The sequence below is a fragment of the Carcharhinus amblyrhynchos genome, chromosome 27 (assembly GCF_965287045.1).
Source record: "Carcharhinus amblyrhynchos chromosome 27, sCarAmb.v2.hapA, whole genome shotgun sequence".
NCBI lineage: Eukaryota > Metazoa > Chordata > Chondrichthyes > Carcharhiniformes > Carcharhinidae > Carcharhinus > Carcharhinus amblyrhynchos.
This window is the reverse complement of record NC_137350.1, coordinates 25801732-25827570: the sequence shown is the minus strand read 5'-3', so window position 1 is coordinate 25827570 and position 25839 is coordinate 25801732. Positions and strand designations below refer to the sequence as shown.

The following is a 25839-nucleotide window of genomic DNA, read 5'->3' as shown; positions in this document are numbered from 1 at the left end:
CCATGTACTATGAAATATGTTTTTGTCTGTATAACTCACAAGAAACAATACTTTTCACTGTATCCTGGTACATATGACAATAATAAATAGAACCAGATTTTTAAACAAGTGGTTTGAACAAGTTTCTCAATGACATAGCACTTAAGCTTTCCTCAGATTACCATCAAGACAGCAACAAAACAAAAGTACTGGAAAGATTCAGATCTTTGGTATGATTTACTGTCACATGTATTCGTATACAGTGAAAAGTATTGTTTCTTGCACGCTTTACAGGCACAGAGAAGGAAGCGAGAGAGTGGAGAACGTAGTGTTACAGTCATAGCTAGGGTGTAGAGAAAGATCAACCTAATGCAAGGTAGGTCCATTCAAAAGTCTGATGGCAGCAGGGAAGAAGCTGTTCTTGAGTTAGTTGGTACATGATTGCAGCCTTTTTTTATCTTTTTCCTGACAGAAGAAAGTGGAAGAATGTCCAGGGTGCGTGGGATCCTTGAGTGCGCTGACTGCTTTTCTGAGGCAATGGGAAATGTAGACAGTGTCAATGGATGGTAGGCTGGTTTAAGTGATGGACTGGGCTTCATTCCTGACTCTTTGTAGTTTTTTGCTGTCTTCGACAGAGCAGGAGCCATACCCCCAAGCTTCGATACAACCTGAAAGAATGCTTTCTTTGGTGCATCTGTAGAAGTTGGAGCGAGTTGTAGCAGACATGCCAAATTTCCTTAGTCTCCTGAGAAAGTAGAAGCATTGATGGGTTTTCTTAGCTATAACTATTGAGATATTATGGGGTTAAATATCGCATACTCCTGCGAGTTGATTTTGAAATGACAAGCTTAAGACATCTGTGATTAACAAACTTACCAATTAACAGTTCTCTTTCTTTCAACATAACCATATTACAACCTTAGAAATGGTTAACCTGACTAGAACAAAGGGTATTTTGTGATTAGCTATATTGTATCAGACTGCATGTGACCATAAGGATTGTAAAAGTTACATAAAGGGGCGCCTTTGCTACCTTTCAATGAGTGGAAGTTATGTAGCAAAGGCTTACCAGCTTGCATATGTAAGAAGAATAAAGAACTTTTGAATCGGACAATGATTGGCGTTTGCCTTTGTACCAAGGATGGAAGAGTCTCGCTAAAAATGAACTTAGCACTATAAGTCTGACAGCATCCGTTGGGAGAGAAAATGTCATCATCATCTGATTTGTTTAATCTCTTGGATTTCAAAAGATTAAAAGGAAATACCCACTAAGATAAAATTAAAATACTATGGATATTGGAATCTGAAACAAAAACAGAAAATCTATGCTGATGTATCAGCTTGGTATGGCTCCTATTCTGTCTAAGACCACAAGAAACTACAAAGAGTTGTGAATGAAGCCAAGTCCAACACAAACCAGCCTTGCATCCATTGACACTGCCTAGGAAACACAGTAGGAAGTCTTACAACACCAGATTAAAGTCCAACAGATTTATTTGATAGTAAACGCCATAAGCTTTCAGAGCATGCTACCTCCTCCCTCCCATTACCATCCTCCCCCAACTCCCTCCCTCCCATTCCGAACACACTGTTCTGAAAGCTTGGGGTGTTTACTATCAAATAAACCTGTTGGACTTTAATCTGGTGTTGTGAGACTTCTTATTGAGTTTACCCCAGTCCAATACCGGCATCTCCACATCATGACTGCCTAGGAAAAGCAACAGCATAATTAAAGACTCCAGGCACCCAAGACATAGGAGCAGTTGCAAGACTGTCAGAGACGACAGAAATCTGGGATCAAATACTAACCAAAGCAAGAACAGCTGCTTCCGTACTGCCATCAAACTTTTGAATGGACTTATCGTATATTAAGCTGAAGGCAAATTGTTGTGGATATTGGAATCATAGAACCCTACAGTGCAGGAAGAGGCCCTTCAGCCCATCAAGTCTGCACTGACCACAATCCCACCCAGGCCCTACCCCCATATCCCTACATATTTTACCCACTAACCCCTCTACCCTAAACACCTCAGGACACTAAGAGGCAAGTTTTAGCATGGCCAATCAGCCTAACCCACACATCTTTGGACTGTGGGAGGAAACCAGAGTACCCAGAGGAAACCCACACAGACACTAGAAGAATGTGCAAACTCCACACAGACAGTGACCCAGACCAGGAATCGAACCCAGGTCCCTGAAGCTGTGAATCTGAAACAAAAACAGAAAATGTTGTTTGACAACATCAGTGGAGAGAAAATAGAGCTAACGAATCAAGTCAGGATGACCCTTCATCAGAATTGATCTTTCTGTACACCCAAACTGCGACTATAGCATCATATTCTGCACCCTCCCTACGAACGGTATGCTTCACCTGTATAGCGCACAAGAAACGGCACTTATCACTGTTTCTCAACACACAGACAATAATAAATCAAATCCTATTACAATTACACATCAATGATGGAAAGTAGACAGATTCAGCCATCGCTCCACTGATCGCCCTCCAGGCTTTCCAGTCAACCTTCACTAACAAGACAAATTCTAGGGGCCCTTTACTGGAAGCACAATGCGCGCACGTTAGGTACCCTTGGCCTCTTTTAAAGTCAAACTAAATAAACAAACTCAAGTTAAATCAGGACAAAGTAAAAGGGGCAACTTCCCAAAAGGAGGTGGAACAACCCGAACAAAATCAAAGTACAAAGGAAACTTGAAAACATCAAATTAAAATATGATTATTAGGGTCAATAATGCACCCCAACCCCTACATTAGGACACCTTGGAACGATGAAAAATTGGATCGGTGCACGGCGACGATTCCCAACTAGGCCCAGCCGTCTCCCCTCAGATCCGAACACTGTTTACAACCTGCGCCATATTTCGGGTTTCCCGCGCCACCAGCCCGCGCCTCACGTGACATAACACGCAACGTCACGTCTCCCTCGCCCACGTGACACGAGCAGTGACGACATGACGCTGTACATCACATGACATCCACTCTTGACGTCATGACGCAGCCGGCCTGCCGATTGTACATTAAAAACTCAGTCGACGTCAGCAGCGCTTCAGGTTTGAATTCAAAGCGGATTTTTTTTATTTGCCGTCCCGCTTTTTGAGATTCAACGTCCCTCTCTTTCGTTTTTTTGACGAAAGGTGAATTATATCTTTAGTGAAGTGTGTGGGTTTTGACGTCAGGTGTTGTTAGCTGACCAGGAGGCGGCCAATGGGCGGCCGTGTTTACCCGGGACCGCGGGGGTTGCTGGGTGGTGTCAGGGCTCTGATGTAAACAGAAGCAGCGGCGGCCTCTGTTCACTGAGAGGCCGACAGAGGCAGGAATTACTGTGAGTGGCTCGCCGCCACCTTCTCAACCATCCAGAGTGGGGGAAGGGGGGAAGGGGGGAAGGATGGAGCAGCAAATTAAAGTTAATGTGAGCTGCGGTGGACAGACCCAAACTTTCCTAGTTTGCGACCCTCGGAAGACGACCTGGGCGGATCTAGAAGCTATGGTGAGTGAGTGAAGGGACGCCCTCCTTTCCCCCCCCCCCCCCACCCCATCTCGTTACCACCATTTCCCCTCCCTCCCCCCCCCCCGGTCCCGTTACCACCATTTCCTCTCCCTTCCCCCCCCCGGTCCCGTTACCACCATTTCCCCCCCCCCCCCGGTCCCGTTACCACCATTTCCCCCCCCCCCCCGGTCCCGTTACCACCATTTCCCCCCCCCCCCACCTCCCGTTACCACCGTTCCCCCCCCCCCCTCCCGTTACCACCGTTCCCCCCCCCCTCCCGTTACCACCGTTCCCCCCCCCCTCCCGTTACCACCGTTCCCCCCCCCCTCCCGTTACCACCGTTTTCCCCCCCCCCCTCCCGTTACCACCGTTTTCCCCCCCCCTCCCGTTACCACCGTTTCCCCCCCCCCCTCCCGTTACCACCGTTTCCCCCCCCCCCTCCCGTTACCACCGTTTCCCCCCCCCTCCCGTTACCACCGTTTCCCCCCCCCTCCCGTTACCACCGTTTCCCCCCCCCCTCCCGTTACCACCGTTTCCCCCCCCCCTCCCGTTACCACCGTTTCCCCCCCCCCCTCCCGTCCCCACCATTTCCCCCCCCCTCCCGTCCCGTTACCACCGTTTTTCCCCCCCCCCCCCGCCCCGTTATCACCCTCCTCCCTCCCTCTCATGAAATCATCATGAGATGATTTCTCATCTCACCCAACCAGCTGAGCTGAGAAATTAAAATCAACTGCTGGAAAGGATCACTAAGTCTGACAGCATCTGTGGAGAGAGAAACAGTTAATGTTTTGAGTCCATGACTTGTTGGGAAGCTGACGTGTAAACATGGACTCTAATTACCTGGTTGCAGAGGTCAAGGCATAGCTTTGATTCCAGTCATTGTCAATTCACTTTCCATGTTTGATATTTTTGAAATTGGATTTTTAGAAATTATCACTCATGCTTTTTTTTGAAATGTACTCAAATGTTTTTCCTTGTAATAATTGATAAATGTTTTGGTATGAATTATTTGCAAAATTTATCCTGTGGTTTCTAGGTTTAGTAAAGTTTTTAAAGTCAGTTTAAAATCATCGTGTCTGTTTCTCAAATCAAAATAATTTTTTTGACCTTTCTGATCTGTAGCAGGCATGAAGTAATATGTTTGATTCATCCTAAAGTAAAAGCAAAGCAAGAGTTTAAAATAAAAGAAAAAAGTTGTTGTTAAACTGAGCAGGCCTGGGAGCATTTTGTGGATAGAGCAGCAGAATTAGTGTTGAGTGCAGAATGACTGTTCATCATGTCTTTGATTTATCAAGTTTTTTGCACAGTTCAAGAGAAACCACATCTATGATTCCTTGTACAATTGATTCTGATCCATGGGTGTTAGTTAAAAGAACATTTGGTTTGTAGTTGTCAGTACATTTATAACAAATAGATATAAAGATTTATGGTACGTTGTGACACTGTTCATTGTTTTCAAATGAATAAAAATTAGATTGTGAGGTTGCTTGGATATACATGAACATATCCCGTTCATTAGACAGATCATGGTGTTGTGGCATTGCTATGGATCTAGGAAGGAATAGTTTCAGATGTAAAATCTGTTCATGATACAATGCATCCCTTGGTATGTGCTTGTCATGTAATGCTGGCTAACAAATCTGCAGTTTAAAAGCCTTTTCAGGTAGTGTTAAACTTATTCTGTTAACAGGATTTTGAGTGGTGCTTGCGGTTGGAGAGGCTTTGTTTTTCATATATTCCTGGCCAAAGCTATGCTGATTGAAAACACCCAAATTCCTGGGAATTGTCCTACTGTTTTGGTCTATCACAACTTCCTGTATTAGTCGAATCTTGTGTTGTGCAGGTTTGTCTGTTTATTCTCTTGTATGTAAGCAATCACCTAATAATCCAATTGGCTTATACTTGTACATGTCGAGTCGTAATTCATTCCAAATGATTTTAAAACATTGTAAGAAGTGGAATATTCCCTCAAATAATTTAGTATTTGTGTGTTTGTAACCTGTGAATAGTTACAAATATTAAAACCTGCTAACTGACAGTTCAGCGAATTGATGGAGAGAACAAATGTGTTTAGTTTGTTACAAGAATTGTGCTTCTCTTGAGATTTTGTAGGTCATTATCAAGTTGCAAGTAAAACCCTTTTAACAGCCCTTTGTCTTAATTTGTCCTCTAGTTAATAAACCAAGTTGCTAATCCTTTATTTGCATCAAACATTATTGTGTTTGTAAATAATACTGATTACAGAACCATGAGCAGTTTGGAGATATCTAATTTAACTCATTTAGAGCACCAAATACCAACATTAGATGGGGGAATCTGCTTTTAGCTAAGCTCTTAAAAGTATGAGAACAGTCTGGAATGACATTCCCGTACTCAGTGCTCTTATCTAGTATGAAAACACATTAAAAAAGATGTACTCCATTAAGTTGCTATGTCGTCTTTGTATTATTCTTTGAAAAGGGTAATAAAAGCATAGCCATTTGATCTAGGTTATTCGAGTTGAGTTTTTTAATTATACAATTTCAATTCATTTATCCTGCTGACTTCCAGTCATCCAGTTAGGTGGAATTAACATAATACTAAGCCAATACTCTGCCCTCTCAAATGCTGACATGTAGCATCAGTGGTTGATAACTTAAACACAATCATTTAAATAAGGTGGCTTCTTTAAAGTATTGCTTCCTTGCGTAACACTAAAGATATGCTGTAAATGTCTTGATTAATGAAACATTTTTTGTTTTTGGTATATAAACAGCATAACAGGGTGCAGCTAAAGATGAAAGTCACCCAATAATTACAACCCTGCTTCAGCAAATTTCTGTGTAAAGGTCAGGTTGCCTGTCCAGAAAAGAGTTACAAATAAAAATCTTTGTAAAGTTTTACATTTGTTAATCCCCTATTAGATTTAGACAAAATATTAATATGCTGCTGGAGGATGTTTTGTTTTATAAGCCTTTTATGAGACACTGTCATGATCTCAGGACTTTCAAGGTGTCTCACAGCATTTGTTGTACTTCTGTAGTGTAGTTGTTGATGTAGAGGAACTCGATGGGAAAGTTGTCCAAGGTAGCATCCACAGCTAACAATAGGGTAAATGAGCATAGAACATTACAACACAGTACAGGCCCTTCGGCCCTCAATGTTGTGCTGAGCTATGTTCAATAAATGTGAAATAAGAGGAACCAAGGGAGAGTATGAACACAAATACATGAGAACAGATTAGTGGCTAACAAGGACAGCACAGTGGTTAACACTGCTGCCTTACAGTGCCAGGGACACAGGTTCAATTCTAACTTTGACTGTATTTTTAATAATTCTAATTGAAGGGTCATATAGAAGAGGAACTATCTAATTTTAGGCAAACAATTTGACTAGGCAATATTTAACACTGTTGTGTTGAATAATAATTTCACTGTAGAATGTAAGAGGAGACGAAATGGAAACCAGAGTAGGCCCCTCAACACTTCATCTTGTGCCACCACCATTCATTAAGATCATGGCTGATCATCTGCTTCATCCCTTCCTTTCCACACCATCTCTGTGTATCCATTGGTTCCCTTACAGATCAATAGATTATATGATACTACCTTTAAGGTACCCACCAATTGAGCATCCATTATCCTGTGGAATGGAGAATTCCAAAAATTCACAATCCTTTGAGTGAAGAAGTTGCTCCTCTCCTCAGTCCTATATGGCCAATTCCTTATGACATTGTGACCTCTGGATCTAGATTCTTCTGCCAAGAGGAACATTCCAGAATGAACTTTGTCCAATTCCTTATGATTTGGTTTCAACTAAATCACCCATCATTCTTCTAAATTTTAAAGACTATGGGCCTAGTCTGTTCACTTTCTCCTCATAGGACAGTGCTCTCATTCCAGGAATCCATCTCAGGAGTTTCATTGCACTCCCTCCAATACAAGTATTTATTTCCTTCAGTAAGGAAACTAAAAGTGTGCACTGTGCTCTAGATGTGGTCTCACTGTAACAAACTTGATTATTTGTATGCTCCAATCCCTTTGTAATAAAGGCTAAAATGCCATTCACGCTCCTAAATGCCTGTTGTACTTCTCTATGATTTGTGTATGAGGGCACCCAGATCTCTCTAGATACCAGCATTCCCAGTCTCTCATCAAGAGATGAATGTAGGCCACAACATTAAAAATTATTCACTGATCATAAAGTAATGGCATGGAATTAATTTCATCCACTTAGCTGAACGAGCAGAGACCTTGGTATGATGAGTCTCGTGAAAAAAGACTCCCTCGTCACAGCAAAGTATCAGCCTAGATTGTGTTCAAGAATGGAGTTTGAACCAATAACCTTCCAACTTGAGTGAGAATGATATTGCCAAATCAAACAAATTTAATTTAAAGCTCAAATATTAAAACTTGTGCAATAATAGACTCTTTATGCTGTGTGTGGAGCTAACTGAGTTCATGTAGAGAATTGCACTTTTCTTTCCAGCTCCTTTCTTCCTTCCCATATTGGATTCTGTTCAGGTTCATAGCCCCTTAAAATGCCATAAACAAGTGCAGCAAACAGAATGTTGGTCTTCATATCTGAAGGACTGGAGATGGGGGATGCAGATGCTATGCTGCAGTTGTACAAAACCCTAGTTAGACCCCACTTAGAGTACTGTGAACAGGCATGGGCATCATACCTTTTAGCTCTGGAGGGAGTTCACTAAAGGTTTACAAGAATGACACCGGGACTTCAGGAGTTAAGTTACGAGGAGAGATTAGGCAGATTGTTAATATAATGCATAAAAAAAAACTTAATTTGAATTGTCTTCAATAAAATAATCTATGGTATATAGTTTGGAATCCAATTCATTGCAGAATTTGATGTGTTATCTTTTATACCATGTGGATCAGTCTGTAAAAGCATGCCAATGAGAGAAAATCTTCACAAAACTATTGACAGGCAATTTGACTCTTGAAGGAACACTGATTTTAACGAGGAACAGACCATGAGATAATTTGATGCATTTTACGTTTAAAATTTCTCAGTTTTCATTTGAAGTTGAGCAATCCTGGATTGCAATACTTTTTGATGTTTTTTGTATCGAGAGTTTTCCTGTAAATATGTTCTGACGAGTTGATTGAAGTATACCAATGCAGTAAATTTGGGTTCAGCAACAGTGGTTAACCATCAGATCAGCTTGAGGAGAAAAATTGGCGTCAAACTTGCATGAAAATATTAATTTGAGTCTGCCTTGTAAGCTGAAAAACATGTCAGAATTGTGGAAGTCTTATTGGAAAAGCTGTGGAACTAACTATGAATCTAGTGTAGTGCATCATTGAAGACTAGATACATGTAATGATGTAACCTTTAGTTCTACTGTCTGCATTGTTCAATCCAAAAGTTAGATTTGTGCTGCAATGTTTCAGATGTGGGTGTAGCAGAATGCATTGGGGAATCGTGCAAATGAAGTGAGTTGACAGATGCTGTATCTTGGACGTGAGTGGAAGCTTTTAAACACAAGTGATACCAGTCGCAGCTCACGTCAAGTTACCAGCTGGTGTCCATGGAATAATCACTCCTCAAAACGATTGGTGATTTAAAAATCATTTAGGAATTGAATTTTAGCCATGCAACCTGAAAACAAATCTACCTTCATAGACTGAAGTTATACTTGTGTATGCATCCATCAGACACGCCCAACATCATTATGTACGGGAGTTGCAAATGGTGAGATTCCCACCAATGTTGTGAACTGAACAAGGTTCTGGTGGGCTGGGAGTAGCGTAGGGAAATTATTGATAGACTTTGCAGACTGGGAAATGTTAATTTGTTATTCTGTAACATGCTGATGATTGGTTCTTTATTATTTACTTTTGATAGGTTGTTGCAACCAGAAGGTTAACACAAATATCCATCCAGGAAAACCCAACAGCTGCCCACCCACCCCCCCCCCCCAAAAAAAAATTGCAATATCAATATCCAATTGTTTCTTGATTAATTGCAAAGTTTGTTTTGCTGATCAAACGTCCACTCCACTCATTGATCATGTTTTTTTTTGAAACACTTCCTGAATCACTTCCTAAATTTACCTTTAACTTGTTTGAACCCAAGTTTCTCTTGTTTATCCTGATAATACAGGTAAGAGACCAGTTTTCATCTTTTCACCAAAAAAACTTGCAACTGAGTGCAGCAAAGGTTCACCAGACTGATTCCTGGGATGACTGGATTTTGTATGAGGAAAGATTGGGTCGACAAGGCCTACATTCGCTGGAGTTTAGAAGAATGGGAGGGGATGTCATTGAAACATTTGGGGCTGGACAGTCCAGATGTAGGATTAATGTTTCCCCTGGTTGTGGGGTACACGTGTCTAGAACAAGGATATGGGTCTCAAGATATGGGGCAAGTCATAAGGACGGTGGTGAATCATTGGAATTCTCTATCATGCAAGGCTGTGGAGGCCAACTCAAAGATTTCTGGATACTAAAGATTTCAAAGGGTATGGGGGGGTGGACAGTGGGAGAGTGGTTTTGAGATTGAGGATCAGCCATAATTACAGGCTCAATGGGCCAAATGGTCAAATTCCTCCTATTTTCTAAGTTTAAGACTTCAACACTAGAAGCTGTCACTTATCTTTGACTGAGCAATCATTTGATGTAGCACACACCTGCCGGTTATAATATTTACCCAACTTTCATTCCATAGATTTCAGATTTCAGCCCCATGATGTTTCTCACCTTTTTTTGGTTCTGCAAGGAAACATTGGCTTGTCATTCCAGGCTCCTCTTACAATGAATTACCTGGAAACCTGTTTCATGTTCATCCAAATGATTGATTTCAGCTTTAATGATGTACACTGTATAGCATTGGACATACCATAAGGATACATATATACTAAAACTATCCTCTGTTCATGAATTTACTTGCATGTTGTTTAGAATATTGTTATATGCCTAATAGTTTGTGGCCAAATAAGTCATCAAGATCAACATACAAATTACACTGAAATGTAATTTAGATCCTATTCATACTTTGGTTCCATAAACCTTGTCACCTAAACAACAACATTTTTGAAGATTCAAAATACATGCTTAATTAATTATTTATAGGCCTACTTGTGTGCTCATGGATTTCTGGAGCACTTTTAGATGTCTTGGTAGACTTTACTGATAATTGACTTGGGCCTTGTACCCGAACAACAGAAGTAAGTAAATTGATACGACTTGTAGAGTACTCTGCAATATATGTTCACTATCAATAGTTTTTACCTGCAATTTATTCCTTCCCCATTTGTGGGAAGGAAGTGCGTTTACTACCTTTGCTTGGTTGTCTTGTGTTAATTGTGGGGGATTGCCTGCAGGGGTGGCCTGAGCTTGGCTCCTCCCTTCCTAACCCACGTACTGCAATCAGTATGGCAACAACACCTCCTCCATGATCATCTTCAAGGCTGTGTCTTCAGGCCCTTACTGTACTCCTTATACACCTGACTTTGGCCAAATTCCCCCAACTCAATTTTCAAATTTGCTGATGACACCATTGTAGTAGATTGATCTTAAACAATGATAAAAGATAGTACAGGACTGAGAGAGAATCTGGTGAACTGGTGCGATGACAATCTCTCCCTCAATGTCAATGAAACGAAAAAGATAGTCATCAACTTCAGGAAAGCGTAATGGAGGACATGCCCCTGTCTACATCAATGGGGACAGAGTAGAAATGGTTGAGAGCTTCCAGTTCTAGATGTACAGATCACCAACCTGTCCTGGTCCCTTCCCCCCCCCATGCTGACACTATTTGGCATGTCTGCTATGATTCTCACCAAATTTACAGATGCACCATAGAAAGCATTCTTTCTGGTTGTATCACGCTTAGTGTGGCTCCTGCTCTGCCCAAGACTGCAAGATACTCCAAATGAAGCCCAGTCCATTATGCAAGCCAGTTTCCCATCCGTTGTCTCTGCCTCAGAAAAGCATCCAGCATAATTAAGGGCCCCACAAACCTTGGGGTCTTTAATTACATCATCTTTTTACTTCAGGAAAAGATACAGAAGTCTGAGGTCGAGTACCAACTCAAACAGCTTCTTCCTTGCTGCCATCAGACTTTTGAATGGACCTACCTCGCACTGTTGATCTTTCTCTGCACCACAACCATATGACTCTAACACTACATTCCATAAGACATAGGAGTAGAATTAGGCCATTTGGCCCATCAAGTCTGTTCTGCCATTCAATCATGGCTGGTATTTTTCTCATCCCCATTCTCCTGCCTTTTCCCCATAACCCCTGATCCCCTTATTAATCAAGGACCTGTCTATCTCTGTCTTAAAACACTCAATGACCTGGCCTCCACAACCCTCTGCAGCAAAGAGTTCCCCAGATTCACCACTCTCTGGCTGAAGTAATTCCTCCTCTGGACCCAGAATCCTCAACTGTTCCTCATATGACAAGCTCCTCATTCCAGGGATCATTCTTGTTTACCTCCTCTGGACCCTTTCCAAGGTCAGCACATCCTTCCTTAGATATGGGGCCCAAAACTGCTCACAGTACTCCAAATGAGGTCTGACCAGAGCCTTGTACAGCCTGTATCATCCTCAAGGCTGGAAGAAACCATACTTTGTCACATGCATTAGTATACAATAAAATGATAAATCAAAATCACAACAGAATTTCTTACAGCCATGTGGATGGTGCGTGTAATTTCTCTTTGCAAAAAATGGTGGAATGTTTGCTTTCTTCAGTCACCAAGCTAATGAATAAGAGGCAGCTTTGTAAGCAGTGGGTTTTTATTCCTATCATTGAGAAATTTTGGGCCGGAAGCTATTGTGAGGTCAGGCTTAATCACTGGTTTTCTTGAATATTATAAATCTTTTTCTAGGTTTTGAAAATATTTCAGAATCTGCAACATTAACTGACTAGGGACATTTCAGAAGTTAATTTGTTTGGATTGATTTCAGTTGGTCACAATTTAAACTTGTGACCTTTAGTCTGTTTTTAAGTGACCTGCTATAATGTAGCTGCCAAATGGGTGGCTCTGAGGTTAGCACTGCTGTCTCAGTGCCAGGGATCCAGGTTTGATTTCTGGCTTGGGTCACTGTCTGTGTGGAGTCTGCACGTTCTCTATCAGCGTGGGTTTCCTCTGGGTGCTCCAGTTTCTTCCCACAGTCCAAAAGACATGCCAGTTAGGTGCATTGGCCATGCTAAGTTCTGTGTCTTGAACAGGTGCCAGAATGTGGCGACTACGGAACTTTCATGTTCATTGTGGTGTTAATGTAAGTTTACTTGGGTCATGAATGACTAAACTAAACCATCTCCCCCAAGCTAGAGAGGAGAGAATAAGTCTGCTGTGAAGTACATATGTGGATGTTGGAAAGGTCACATCTGATTGCTTGACATTTCTGGTAAAACAGGCAGCAACAGTCTTTGTCCAGATTCATGCACTCAAAAAACAATGGGTGATACTCATTGACCCTAACATTCCATTTATAGAATAAATAAACCACTTGTGCATTCCTATCTACCAAACTGACCAAGGCACATAACGCTCTGAGTAAAGATGGTCCACCTGTTAGATTTAAATTTCATTGCCATCATTGTCTAATCTCTACCTTTCTCCAAAGCCATCAGTTTGCAGTTTTGATCATTCTTCATTGCGATTTGAAATCTAAATTATTTTGTATAAGTAGATGGTACAGTGGTTTGTTAGCACTGCAGCTCAGTTCCAGGGATCTGTGTTTGATTCCGGCCTCAAGTGACTGTCTGTGGCATTTGCACGTTCTTGTGTGTACATGGATGTTTGCTGGGTGCTCTAGTTTCCTCCCACAGTCCAAAGATTATGCGGGTTAGATGAATTGGCTGTGGTAAAGTGGCCTTTGTATGTGTGTGTGTGTGTGTGTATGTAGGATTATCTCCTCTGCGTTGGAGCATGCTTCAGCAGCTCCTGCAACCAAACTGATGCCAAATGTTGCGATTTGGGTCCCCATATGGGTGGGCGGGCAGGGTGGGGAAGGCGTTACCTTTGCTATGAGCCAGTTCATTGCAGAATTTAACATTTTCGAATGGGGACAAGAATCTGTACACGATGGACTCCATTGTTTCAGTGTTACACAAAGCTTTAGCATTGTTCTCTCTGTACTGACCTTGTAGTTTTTTAGTGTTAACTTGGTGCCCTAATTGCAGAGCAATCTGGATAGCATTTGAGGATGGCCAATTGCAACTTTTAATGTAGAAATCAATACTGTAGAATGAAGTGTAGCATTTTTAGCTGAGTTCTCTGCAAGTAATCCTAAATGCAATTTATTATACTTCATCCACAAGATGTTTTTAGAATTTTTATGAAAAGAAGCTTGCATTTATCATGTCTGAAAGGAATATGTACCTTTTGAAAATGAAATGACTTTCTTAAAAAGTAAAAATGTTTTTAAAAATTAAATATTGCCTTGAAATTGAATTGTACAGATTTCAGGAGATTGGTGCAAGTCTGTACAATATCTACTTACCTGACCTTTCATAATCAGACTAATTTTTTAAAACTATTTTGGAAGTGGGGCTTGACAGTTTCTGCCATTTCTGATTAGTAGAAATGCATTGCTTCAGCTGTTAGCTCCTTAATAAACAGACTTCACTGATCACACTGATTAAATGTAATGCTGATGTTTCTGGCTTCATACATTCTTAGCTCTGCATTAAAAACTTGAATACAAAACTTGTGACCAGTTGCATTAAAAAAAACTTAAAACAAGACTTGTGACCAATGCAAAGTAGTAGAAATCAAGTGTTATAAGATCAGAGCAGAATACTCTCATTTTAAGCATGATTTGTCTGAGGAGATTTGTTTCTGCCATTGACAGGGGACAAAAGGAAATCTGATTTGAGTGGGTTAATTTGAGGCAATGCTGTGTTGCCTCCCCACTGACCTGACGAAGGGGCAAAGCCCTGAAAGCTAGTGATGTTTGCTACCAAATAAACCTGTTGGACTTCAACGTGATATTGAGAGACTTCTTACTGTGGTTGCCTCCTAACATCCAGTGCAGATTAGCTGGTGAGATGGTAATGGGTTTGTATTCTATCTGGGTCTAGTAATGGAAAGCCTCCCTAAATATGTGCAGCACCACCCCACCCCAACTGACATGTGGTAATCACTCACCCTAGAGCACAGAAACTGGAGAGGAAGCATTGACTGTGGCAGCAAGTACCTTGAGTATTGGCAAGTGGAGGTGGATGCCAAGTGGCAACAGCAGAAATAATGTGCAGCATTTCACCCACTGCCTGATCAAGCACCCCCTGCCTCACTTGGCTCCAGGATTAGACTATTTAGCCGCTGCAAAAACCATCCCCCACCAAAAAGTTTGCTAAATATGGACAAGGATGTGGTGGGCTGTGTGGAATGGTGGGAATAAAAATGGGTAGGGAGGGGATGGAGAAGAGTCTGCTGTTGCGTTTTGTTTTAGGTGAGTTCTCAATCTTAATTTGAAATAATGGTGCTAATTAGAACTAATTGTTGCCTTCTACTTTCAACAGTGCTGTTTAGTAATTCACCTCCCACAAACTGTGGTGCTGGAGAGTTGGACTCAATGTGTGAGATGTGTAAAGTGTTATTATGGGTGACATGTTCTATAACTGATATTTTCTGTATTTTAACTAGTATATTTTAATTTTTAGGTACAAGTTTCCTTTGATCTCAGCAATATGCAGATGAAGTACTTTGATGAAGATAATGAAGAAGTGAGTTCCTGTTGTGCATCAGTATCTTGTTTGGTTCTAATTTTGGCTCTTCGTTGACAGCACTATTTAGAACATTAATCGCAGAAGCCATCACAATTAATGTAGTCTTATTTTCTGTGCTGAGCTGTGCTTCCCAAGGAACTCCTGATGCTTTCTGTCTGTAATAACGTGAACCTGTGCTTGAATGTTATCTTAATGACCAAATAAGATTATTTATGTGGGGAGGGGTTTGGGTTATCTTGGCCCAGGTGGCTGAGAGGACGCACCAATGAAAGACTGGAGCTCTGAATTCCTAGCAGATCTACTAAACTGAAAATTGAGCCAGTGCTGCAGGGCACCATTGATGAATGGCTAGCCGGCCTGGGTTATTAATGGGATGTGTCAGAATAAATTTGTCTCGGGGCTTAGATAAAGCTGACTCATAGTTTGGTTAGCTATATCAACAGTGGAAGCTTGCCAGCGGTCTGTGCTGGTTTGGAGTGTGGAGGATTTTTAACTATTTAAACTCCACCTCTTTTCCTGTGCATGCATGAGGTCCAAAGTCTTGTCAATCTGCAACAAAACTCTGAGATTGAGTACAGTGTGTCCATAATTGCACTTCAAATGAGGTGAGCTGAAACTACAGGTGTAACTTTCTCATAACTTGAACTGGAGGCATTTGTGATGGGTTTCTGCATGAATCAAATGCTCAGCTAACCAAAATGCATGTTATCACATATTAACTATGTGATACTGTTTTAATGTTCAGCTCCCAACTAACTATCTCTAGTGTGTTTAAGGAATGGAAATCTGTGTAATTCAATACCTTAATCATTAGCTTTGTTAGTGATTATTTTTGTAAAAGTAATGTTTGGAATTTTTTTGAACTATATTTTATTTCATGATCTTTTTCCCCCTTTAGGTGTCTGTTAACAGTGCAGGTAAGTGCATATTATAATTAAATTTGTAAATATAAAAAACTGTCAGATTATTTAACTTAGCATAGTGCACATTTTAAATATTTAACAGTATAATTTTGTTTGGCTTCAAAAACTTGTGGCTTGCTTGCAAGAATTTGAAAAGTGCAAAATAATTAGTTGTGCAGTGATGCCAGTACTTGTAATGAATAAATTTAAAATCTAAGTTTTTTTTTCACCCCTTTTGTTTCTGTCTTCACGGAGGAGGACGTGAATAATTTGCCGGGTGTTAGCGATGGAAAGGTGGTAGGACTGGAGGGTCTTAATGACATTACTGTTACTAGAGAGGTGGTGCGCGACAGACTGGAGGGGCTGATTGTGGACAAGTCCCCAGGACCGGATGGAATGCATCCGAGGGTTCTGAAAGAAATGGCGGAGGTTATAGTGGATGCCTTGGTGGTTATTTTCCAGACGTCGCTGGATTCCGGGGAAGTGCCGGAGGATTGGAAAACGGCTAATGTTACGCCGTTGTTTAAGAAGGGTGCCAGGCAAAAGGCGGGGAATTACAGGCCGGTTAGTTTAACGTCTGTGGTAGGTAAAATGTTAGAATCCGTCATTAAGGAGGAAATTGCGAGGCATCTTGAAGGGAATTGCTTGATAGGGCAGACGCAACACGGTTTCATTAAAGGGAAGTCGTGTCTGACAAATTTACTGGAGTTCTATGAGGATGTGTCTAGGGCGGTGGATAGAGGAGAGCCGGTGGATGTGGTCTTTCTGGATTTTCAGAAGGCGTTTGATAAGGTACCTCACAAGAGGTTACTGCAGAAGGTCAGAGGACATGGAGTTGGGGGTAGGGTGTTAGCGTGGATAGAGGATTGGTTGTCAAATAGGAGGCAGAGAGTGGGGGTCAATGGGTGCTATTCGGATTGGCGGTTGGTGACTAGTGGGGTGCCCCAGGGGTCGGTGCTGGGGCCTCAGCTATTTACCATTTATATAGATGATCTGGAGGAGGGAACCGAGTGTAGGGTGTCGAAATTTGCTGATGACACCAAGATTGGGGGAAAGGCAAATTGTGCGGAGGGTGTGGAGAGTCTGCAGAAGGATCTAGATAGGCTGGGCGAATGGGCCAGGAAATGGCAAATGGAATTTAATGTTGGCAAGTGTGAGGTGGTCCACTTTGGTAGGAAGAATGGTAGGAAGGACTATTACTTACGTGGCGAAAAACTGCAGCAGGCGACGGTGCAGAGGGACCTCGGGGTCCTTGTGCATGAGTCGCAAAAACCCAGCCTGCAAGTGCAGCAGGTGGTCAGGAAGGCGAATGGGATGCTGGCCTTCATAGCGAGGGGGATTGAATATAAAAGTAGGGAGGTCTTGCTGCAGCTGTATAGGGCATTGGTGAGGCCGCAGCTGGAGTACTGTGTGCAGTTTTGGGCGCCGCACCTGCGCAAGGATATTTTGGCCCTGGAGGGAGTGCAGAGGAGGTTTACTAGGCTGATACCGGAGTTGAGGGGGTTGAGCTATGAGGAGAGGCTGAATAAACTAGGCTTGTACTCGTTAGAGTTTAGAAGAATGAGGGGAGATCTCATTGAGACGTATAAGATGATGAATGGGATGGATAGGATAGAGGTGGAAAGACTCTTCCCGCTCAAAAAAGACAGTAGGACTAGGGGGCACAGCCTCAAGATAAAGGGGGGGCGGTTCAGAACGGAGTTGAGGAGGAACTTCTTCACTCAAAGGGTGGTGAATCTCTGGAATTCTCTGCCCGTTGAAGTGGTGGAGGCTGCCTCGCTAAATATTTTTAAGAAGCGGGTTGATGGGTTTTTGATAAGAGAGGGGATTAAGGGTTATGGGGAGAGGGCGGGAAAGTGGAACTGAGCCACGACAGATCAGCCATGATCTTATTGAATGGCGGGGCAGGCTCGAAGGGCCAGATGGCCTACTCCTGCTCCTATTTCTTATGTTCTTATGTTCTTATGTTCTATGCATCTGTTTTCACAAAACGATCCAAACAACCCTGAGTTTCAACGAGTAAATTTCTTAGTATGCAAGGGTATCTTCTCTATACAAAGAGGCTCAGGGCACACTGGGTGCTCAGTATTGCACCTATTGTCACCTTATTTCCTAACTGACCAGGTTGAATTGATGTGTTTTGTATTCTGTTATGATTCATACCTTTAATTTAAATTAACCTATGCATCTGGCATGTAATAATGAAACGTCCAATAAAAATGCACACTTAAATTATCTAACCTCAAATGTTTTCACGTGGATGATTTTGACTATTCGGGTGAAAATAGGTCGAAATGGTTCTAATACACCCTTTCAAAGTCTTGATTTGTCACAGTTTTGGGCCTAATTGTTGATTGCTGTGACTTGATCTTGCCTGGAAATGCTGAAACAGACACCTGCAGGTTTAACAGTCAAGCGCTGACTGAAACTCTTTATGGGCTCAACTCTTGGTCCTTCATGCACTACAGCTAATTACATATACATAGAACACTACAGCACAAACAGGCCCTTCGGCCCACAAGTTGCGCTGATCACATCTATACCTACCACCCCATAGAACTATCTGTAACTTCCAATGCCATTAGATCCCAGATACTCATGCAGAAGTCTTTTAAAAGACCCCCAGCGAGTTCGCCTCTACCACCACTGATGGCAGCCGATTCCACTCACTCACCACCCTCTGAGTGAAAACTTTCCCCGAACATCTCCGAAATACCAGAAATCAGTTGATTTTGATTTATTATTGTCACATGAATTAGTATTGTTTTTTACACGCTACACAGACAAAACATACTGTTCATAGAGAAGGAAACGAGAGTTCAGAATGTAGTGTTATAGGCATAGCTAATAACTATGGTATAGTGCATGTTGGATATTTTATATATTGTATACTTGCACTCATTTGTGACAATTTTTAAAAACCTATTGTAATTTTTTTCTCTAACAGAGGAATATGAAGAAGTTTTAAAGGTAATTGTATTATTTAATCCTGTTCCTTTTGCTTAATTTTCCACAACATTAAGCATTGTTATTAACTTGTATGCTAAGGAAAATGGTTCAGAATACAATGATAAAGATGACATGTGCACTGACATTGATATGCGTTTGATCACAAAGCAATTGTATTTCCTATAATTTATCTTGCAATCAGTAATTCTTTCATGTGGAGATTATTACTACTGTTGACTATGAAGTCACTTAAATTCGACACCACCTGCATTCAAACACCTTCCAACGGTTGGTTGAATATATGAAGACTTGAATTCTCTAATTTACCAAACAATACTAATGTAACTTTATCATTTTCATTTTCCTTTTCTCTTTATTACTGTTTCCAATGTTATGTCCTACCACTCAGCTGAAGGCACAGATTCTTTGTGGTCTAGTTCTACCAGTCAATCTCCAGTTCCTTGTCTAATTGATTCATTCTCAAATCATTTGTTCAAATAAATCAATCATGGGTGGGGAGGGGATATCATAACAGCCATTGCTCTTGCGCACAAGTCTTAGTCGACAGTGAGTAGGATTAACTAGGCTAATTTCTGTATCCAATCCTGAAACATAGAGCCAAATTGTAGTTCACCTATCACCGCCCTACTTAGACCAGCTACCTCAACAAAGATGGGGATCAAATTGGAGTCCTTCATTGTCGATATAGTTCAGCCACATGGAATAGTAGAGGAACACATCCCAATTTTTAGTCATTGTTAGGTATGAAATAGTTGGGTTTAAGGTTTTAAAACTAGGATTAGTGTCATTGAATGACTTCTTTAAAAAAGTGTAATTCTTCAATGATTTGTTGATTTTTCTTTCCTAAATGCAGCATTTTATTATTTTGTGATCTCTGCTGTTAATGGTAATGCACTCCACCTGTAGTGCACGTAATGGATCTGCAAGCGTTATCTTGAGTGGAATTTTATTTTGCTTGTTCCTTGGGTGTGAACAGTGCTGTCATGTTGGTTGACTAATTCAGAGGGAGTTCAAAGAACAGTACAGCACAGGAACAGGTCCTTCAGCCCACCAAGCCTGTGCTAATCACATTTACCTATCCAACTGCTTATCCCTTTGTTCCCTATCAGGATAAGTCATAATTGTGGCTAACGTAACTGCCTCAACCACCTCACTTGGCAGTGCATTCCAGGCCCCCACCATCCTCTATGTAAAAAAAAAACTTGCCCCACACGTCTCCACTGAACCTTCCCACCCCCCCCATATTGAATTTGTGCCCCCCTTGTAATTATGAATGGATTCAGCAGTAAACCAAACAGTTGAACATTTTCCCTTTCCTTATTGCCTTGTCTTTTATTAATAATCCAATTTATTGAATTCAAGTTCACAGCTTGGCAAAATTTGAACTAGCATCCTCTAGCCTGCTCTTACTATTTTACCATAAGCACTACAATTTCCACTGCCTGTTGAATATCTGAGTTTTTTTTAAAAAGTATCAGTGACCCATTTGATAAAGTACTTTTTAGAATTGCAAGTGCTCTGTGATGTACTGTCAAGTTGATTATGTAAAATGCTGTGGTCTCTATCTTATTTTATGCTTTTTATGCTCCTTTTGTAATTAGAGTGCAGTTAAACAAGGAAATAAAATTCAAATGAATGTTTATGAAGTAAAACAACAGAAGGAAAAAGCAGAAAGCCAGTGTGCAAAGCGAACCTTTGAAAATAATGAAATGAAAGTATCTCAGAACAAGAAAGCTAAGAAAAAAGAAATGAAACAACATTCACAATTGGCACAAGTCATTGGCCAGGACATGAAGGTCAAAGAAGAAGCTAAAAAAATGGTATGTTTTTATAAATGTTAGAAATTTCAATGCCAAACAAGCAAGTTAGTGGTTAGACTGAACATTGCTTCTCTTTGATATTCATTCACACTGGGATTGAATTAGAATGCAGTGTGCCAAAGCATCCCTCCTTTAATTTTCCCCTCATTTTTTTCCTCTCCCCTTCCTGATAGAGAAGCCTGTTTGTAATCTTTTTCCCAACTTTTTTTATATCCTCACCTGCCACTTGATTTGCATTCTCAAGACACACGTCATTCCATACAAATTTCAGGTGACCTGCTTTCAGAGTTTAAGAGCCTTTCTTTAGCTAGCTAGACAGAGCTGCCCGAAATAGGGGAGAGAAAAGAATTGCTCCTTGTGGAAAAAACACATTGCTTTGGCTTCCTGTCATCTCACTTGATACCACAGACTGGGAGATGAAAGTGTAGTTATGGAGCTGTGTGTTAATACCATATTGCAGCTTGTTGATGTACCACTTTGTTTTTGAGATCTATCAGATTTGTGTTATGAACCAATGGGCAGTAAATAAGTAACAATTATACAGTCTGAATTTCTTATTTAAGGATTTTTTTCCTATCCTAATGGTGCAGCGATGTACAACTGCATACACTATTTTCTTGCAATTAACACAAGGTAACTTTGTGTACTTACCATTATTCTTGTAGGTGATGCCAAAAGATGTAGATATAGAGAAGGATAATTGGCGACTGCCTCCAGTTTGGTTTACACAGTACATGGAAACAGTAAGTATAGGCACATTTCACATCTAGAATGAGATTATAAGGCATAATTTGAAAGCCCTTATTGTGTGAAGCACCACTAGCTGAGCACAGTTGAACAGGGATTGGACTGTAACTTTGTAGCACTGATTCTTTGCATTTGTGTCTCTAAATTGCCAACTGTCTTGTAATTTCTGCCATTCTATTTCTAAAGTATATATTATAGTGAAGAATATACATTTCCAGAGCTTTAATCTGTTTCTCAGCCACTATAGTTCTTACTTTTTAGGGCTGGCATAACTTTTGTTTATAGATTGATATTTTGTGGTAATCTTGTAATTTACAAGTTTGTCAGGCTATCTTGTCTCTTTAACAGAAGAAGACAATTAGGTTTTGTACAGTTATTTTTGATTTTAAAGCTCAAGTAACATGCAGTCAGAACCTTGAAAGTAGTGAAGTATAAAGCAACACCATAATGTAACATTGACAATGTAAACATTGCTGGCAAACATAGAAGATTACTAACAGAACGTTGACTCAATTGCAGTTATCTTTCTATAATTGTTACTTTGTGATCTGAACAAAATGAGTCACACCAATTGGCATTTGTTTTTCTTGTGTTGTGCAATCTACCTGCATATACTTGTGTTTTTAAGACAAAATAAGTTGTCCCCTGCCAAACAGCAAAACAACAACTTTGGATCATCTTTCATGACCTCTTGACAGCCTAAAGGACTTCACAAAAATTGATCATTTTGAAGTGCCGTTACCTTTACGATAGCTAGGATTATGACTAATGATATTTAATTGAGAAATCAATGTTGACCAGAACACTTGAAGAATCTGCCTGCTCATTGAATACTTCCATGTGATTTTTTTTTAGAAATACATTTTGGGAGTGTAGGAAAAGCCTCTGCTTGTTGTCTCCTCTGAAATTCAGCACAGAAGTGTTGGGCAGGAATGTGCTAAAAGTCTCTGGGTTGGCACTTGAACTCATAACCTTGACATGTGCATTGAGCAGAAGTTGACAACCTCAGTGTAGTCAGAACCTTGAGGGGACAGCTCCTACTGGCATCGTGTTTGTGTGATACAATTTCTCTTCTATATGACAGATTAGCCCTGATAGGTTTGAAAGCTTCATTTCAGCTGTTTGCCTTAATTTAGACTTGGGCTTGCTGGGAATAAAAATGTCAATTCAGTTTAAAAGAAAAATCCAATAATTGATGCAGTTTTGCAAAGCAAGCTGCTGTTACACTAGACAGAACATAAGAAATAGGAACAGTCAATTGACATTGTCCAGTGATTGATCTATGTTCACCTGACCTGAAATTTCTTTACTGGGGATTTGTCTCATTTGCAATGTAACTGAAAAGACCAAGAGACCAAAAGGGAATTGTTTTTTAATGTAAGTAGTGTATTGTTGAGTCATGAGATTCTACATAAGAACATAACATAAGAAATAGGAGCAGGAGTAGGCCATCTAGCCCTTTGAGCCTGCTCTGCCATTCAACAAGATCATGGCTGATCTGAAGTGGATCAGTTTCACTTACCCGCCTGCTCACCATAACCCTTAATCCCCTTATCAATCAGAAAAGGAAGGTGAATGGGATGCTGGCCTTCATAGCGAGGGGGATTGAATATAAAAGTAGGGAGGTCTTGCTGCAGCTGTATAGGGCATTGGTGAGGCCGCAGCTGGAGTACTGTGTGCAGTTTTGGGCGCTGCACCTGCTCAAAGATATTTTGGCCTTGGAGGGAGTGGAGAGGAGGTTTACTAGGCTGATACCGGAGTTGAGGGGGTTGAGCTATGAGGAGAGGCTGAATAAACTAGGCTTGTACTCGTTAGAGTTTAGAAGAATGAGGGGAGATCTCATTGAGACGTATAAGATGATGAATGGGATGGATAGGATAGAGGTGGAGAGACTCTTCCCGCTCAAAAAAGACAGTAGGACTAGAGGGCACAGCCTCAAGATAAAAGGGGGGTGGTTTAGAACAGAGTTGAGGAGGAACTTCTTCACTCAAAGGGTGGTGAATCTCTGGAATTCTCTGCCCGTTGAAGTGGTGGAGGCTGCCTCGCTAAATATTTTTAAGACGTGGGTTGATGGGTTTTTGATAGGAGAGGGGATTAAGGGTTTTGGGGAGAGGGCGGGAAAGTGGAACTGAGCAGCGACAGATCAGCCATGATCTTATTGAATGGCGGGGCAGGCTCGAAGGGCTGGATGGCCTACTCCTGCTCCTATTTCTTATGTTCTTAAATCTATCTACCCATGACTTAAACATATTCAACGAGGTAGCCTCCACCACTTCAACGGGCAGAGATTCACCACTCAGAGAAGTTGTTCCTCCTCAACTCTGTTCTAAACTGCCACCCCCTGTATTTTGAGGCTGTGCCCTCTAGTCCTGGTTTCCTTTCTAAGTGGAAAGAATCTCTCTACCTCTACCCTATCTAGCCCCTTCATTATTTTGTAAGTTTCTATAAGATCCCCCCCTCAGCCTTCTAAACTCCGAGTACGGGCCCAGTCTATTTAATCTCTCGTCATAAGCTAATCCCTCATCTCCAGTATCAGCCTTGTGAACCTTCTCTGTGCTCCCTCCAAGACCAATATATCCTTTCGCAAATAAAGGCATTCGGTACAGAGATTGCTAAATTTATCAGTTAATTACCAACAAAATAGTGGTGGGTCATTTATATAGAAACACTACAGCGCAATACAGGCCCTTCAGCCCACAAAGTTGTGCCGAACATGTCCCAACCTTAGAGATTACTAGGCTTACCTATAACCCTCTATCTTACTCAGTTCCATGTACTTATCTAAAAGTCTCTTAAAAGACCCTATCGAATCCACCTCCACCACTGTTGCCAGCAGCCCATTCCACGCACCCACCACTTAGTGAAAAACTTACCCCTGACATCTCTGTACCTACTCCCCAGCACCTTAAACCTGCGTCCTCTTGTGGCAACCATTTCAGCCCTGGGGAAAAAGCCTCTGACTATCCACTCGATCAATACCTCTCAACATCTTATACACCTCTGTCAGGTCACCCCTCGTCCTTCATCTCTCTGAAGAGAAAAGGCTGACCTCCCTCAACCTATCCTCATAAGGCATGCTCCCCAATCCAGGCAACATCCTTGGAAATCTCCTCCGCACCCTTTTCTATGGCTTCCACATCCTTCCTGTAATGAGGCAACCAGAACTGAGCACAGTACTCCAAGTGGGGTCTGACCAGGGTCCTATACAGCTGCAACATTATCTCTCGACTCCTAAACTCAATTCCTCGATTGACGAAGGCCAGTACACCATGCACCTTCTTAACCACAGCTTCAACCTGCGCAGCTGCTTTGAACGTCCTATGAACTCGGACCCCAAGATCCTTCTGATCTTCCATACTGCCAAGAGTCCTACCATTATTATATTCTGCCATCCTATTTGACCTGCCAAAATGAACCACTTCACCCTTATCTGAGTTGAACTCCATCTGCCACTTCTCTGCCTAGTCTTGCATCCTATCAATGTCTTGCTGCAACTTCTGACATCTCTCCATCCTACCCACAACACTTTCAACCTTCATGTCATCAGCAAACTTACCAACCCATCTCTCCACTTCCTCATCCAGGTCACTTATAAAAATCAGAGTAAGGGTCCCAGAACAGATCCCTGGGGTGCTCCACTGGTGACTGACCGACCTCCATGCAGAATATTACACATCCTGTGTTCGAGGGTGGGGGCCATCCCCTCGTCGCCATACCAGCCCTGTCACCATTCCACCACCTGTTCGGTGACACTGAGAGAATTTAGCATTGGTCAATGCACCTGACCAGAATGTCTTTTGGATTGTGGGGAAAAACCTGAGCAGCTGGAGGAAACCCATGCAGATACAGGAACAATGTGCAGAGCCTGCACAGAGTAACCCAAGCCGGGAAATCGAACCTGGGCCCTAGTGATGTGACGCAGCAGTGCTAACCACCATGCTGTCTAACTTGAAGCATAAAGTATGTGAAAGGTTTACCAAAAACTTTTCACTTTGGAGTCATAAAACAGGTGGGGAATTAAATTAAAATATCCAGCTCAGAGAAACTGTAAGGATGGATTGTTAGGTTAGTTAGTAGAGACATTAAGATCACTTGTTCTGCTGCAGAGGCCCTCATCAGTGTCCACAGGGGCACTAAGCTGATGGTGTCCAGACATATTTACATGGGCATAATAATGGCTGTCATTCTCTATCATAGTTGTTTCATTCTGAATTTGTCTGGCTAGACTCAA

General features: G+C 41.5%; 2 protein-coding genes across 6 annotated transcripts in view; one reads left to right on the top strand and one right to left on the bottom strand.

The window, feature by feature from the left end:
* Window positions 1-2860, bottom strand: part of LOC145359213 (breast cancer type 1 susceptibility protein homolog) — an 82963-nt gene extending 80103 nt beyond the window's left edge. The window contains exon 1 of the mRNA XM_080213689.1: window positions 2755-2860. The gene's annotated coding sequence lies outside the window, so the exon portion shown is untranslated. The remainder of the gene's footprint in view (window positions 1-2754) is intronic.
* Window positions 2861-3369: 509 nt separating this feature from the next.
* nbr1a (NBR1 autophagy cargo receptor a) overlaps window positions 3370-25839 on the top strand; it is a 67784-nt gene continuing 45314 nt past the window's right edge. For all 5 annotated transcript variants that reach the window (XM_080213319.1, XM_080213320.1, XM_080213318.1 and 2 more), the window contains exons 1-6: window positions 3370-3482; window positions 15104-15166; window positions 16068-16086; window positions 19019-19041; window positions 20643-20861; window positions 21527-21604. In XM_080213319.1, the coding sequence (XP_080069445.1) occupies window positions 3381-3482; window positions 15104-15166; window positions 16068-16086; window positions 19019-19041; window positions 20643-20861; window positions 21527-21604 (504 nt within the window). In that variant the 5' untranslated portion in view covers window positions 3370-3380. The remainder of the gene's footprint in view (window positions 3483-15103; window positions 15167-16067; window positions 16087-19018; window positions 19042-20642; window positions 20862-21526; window positions 21605-25839) is intronic.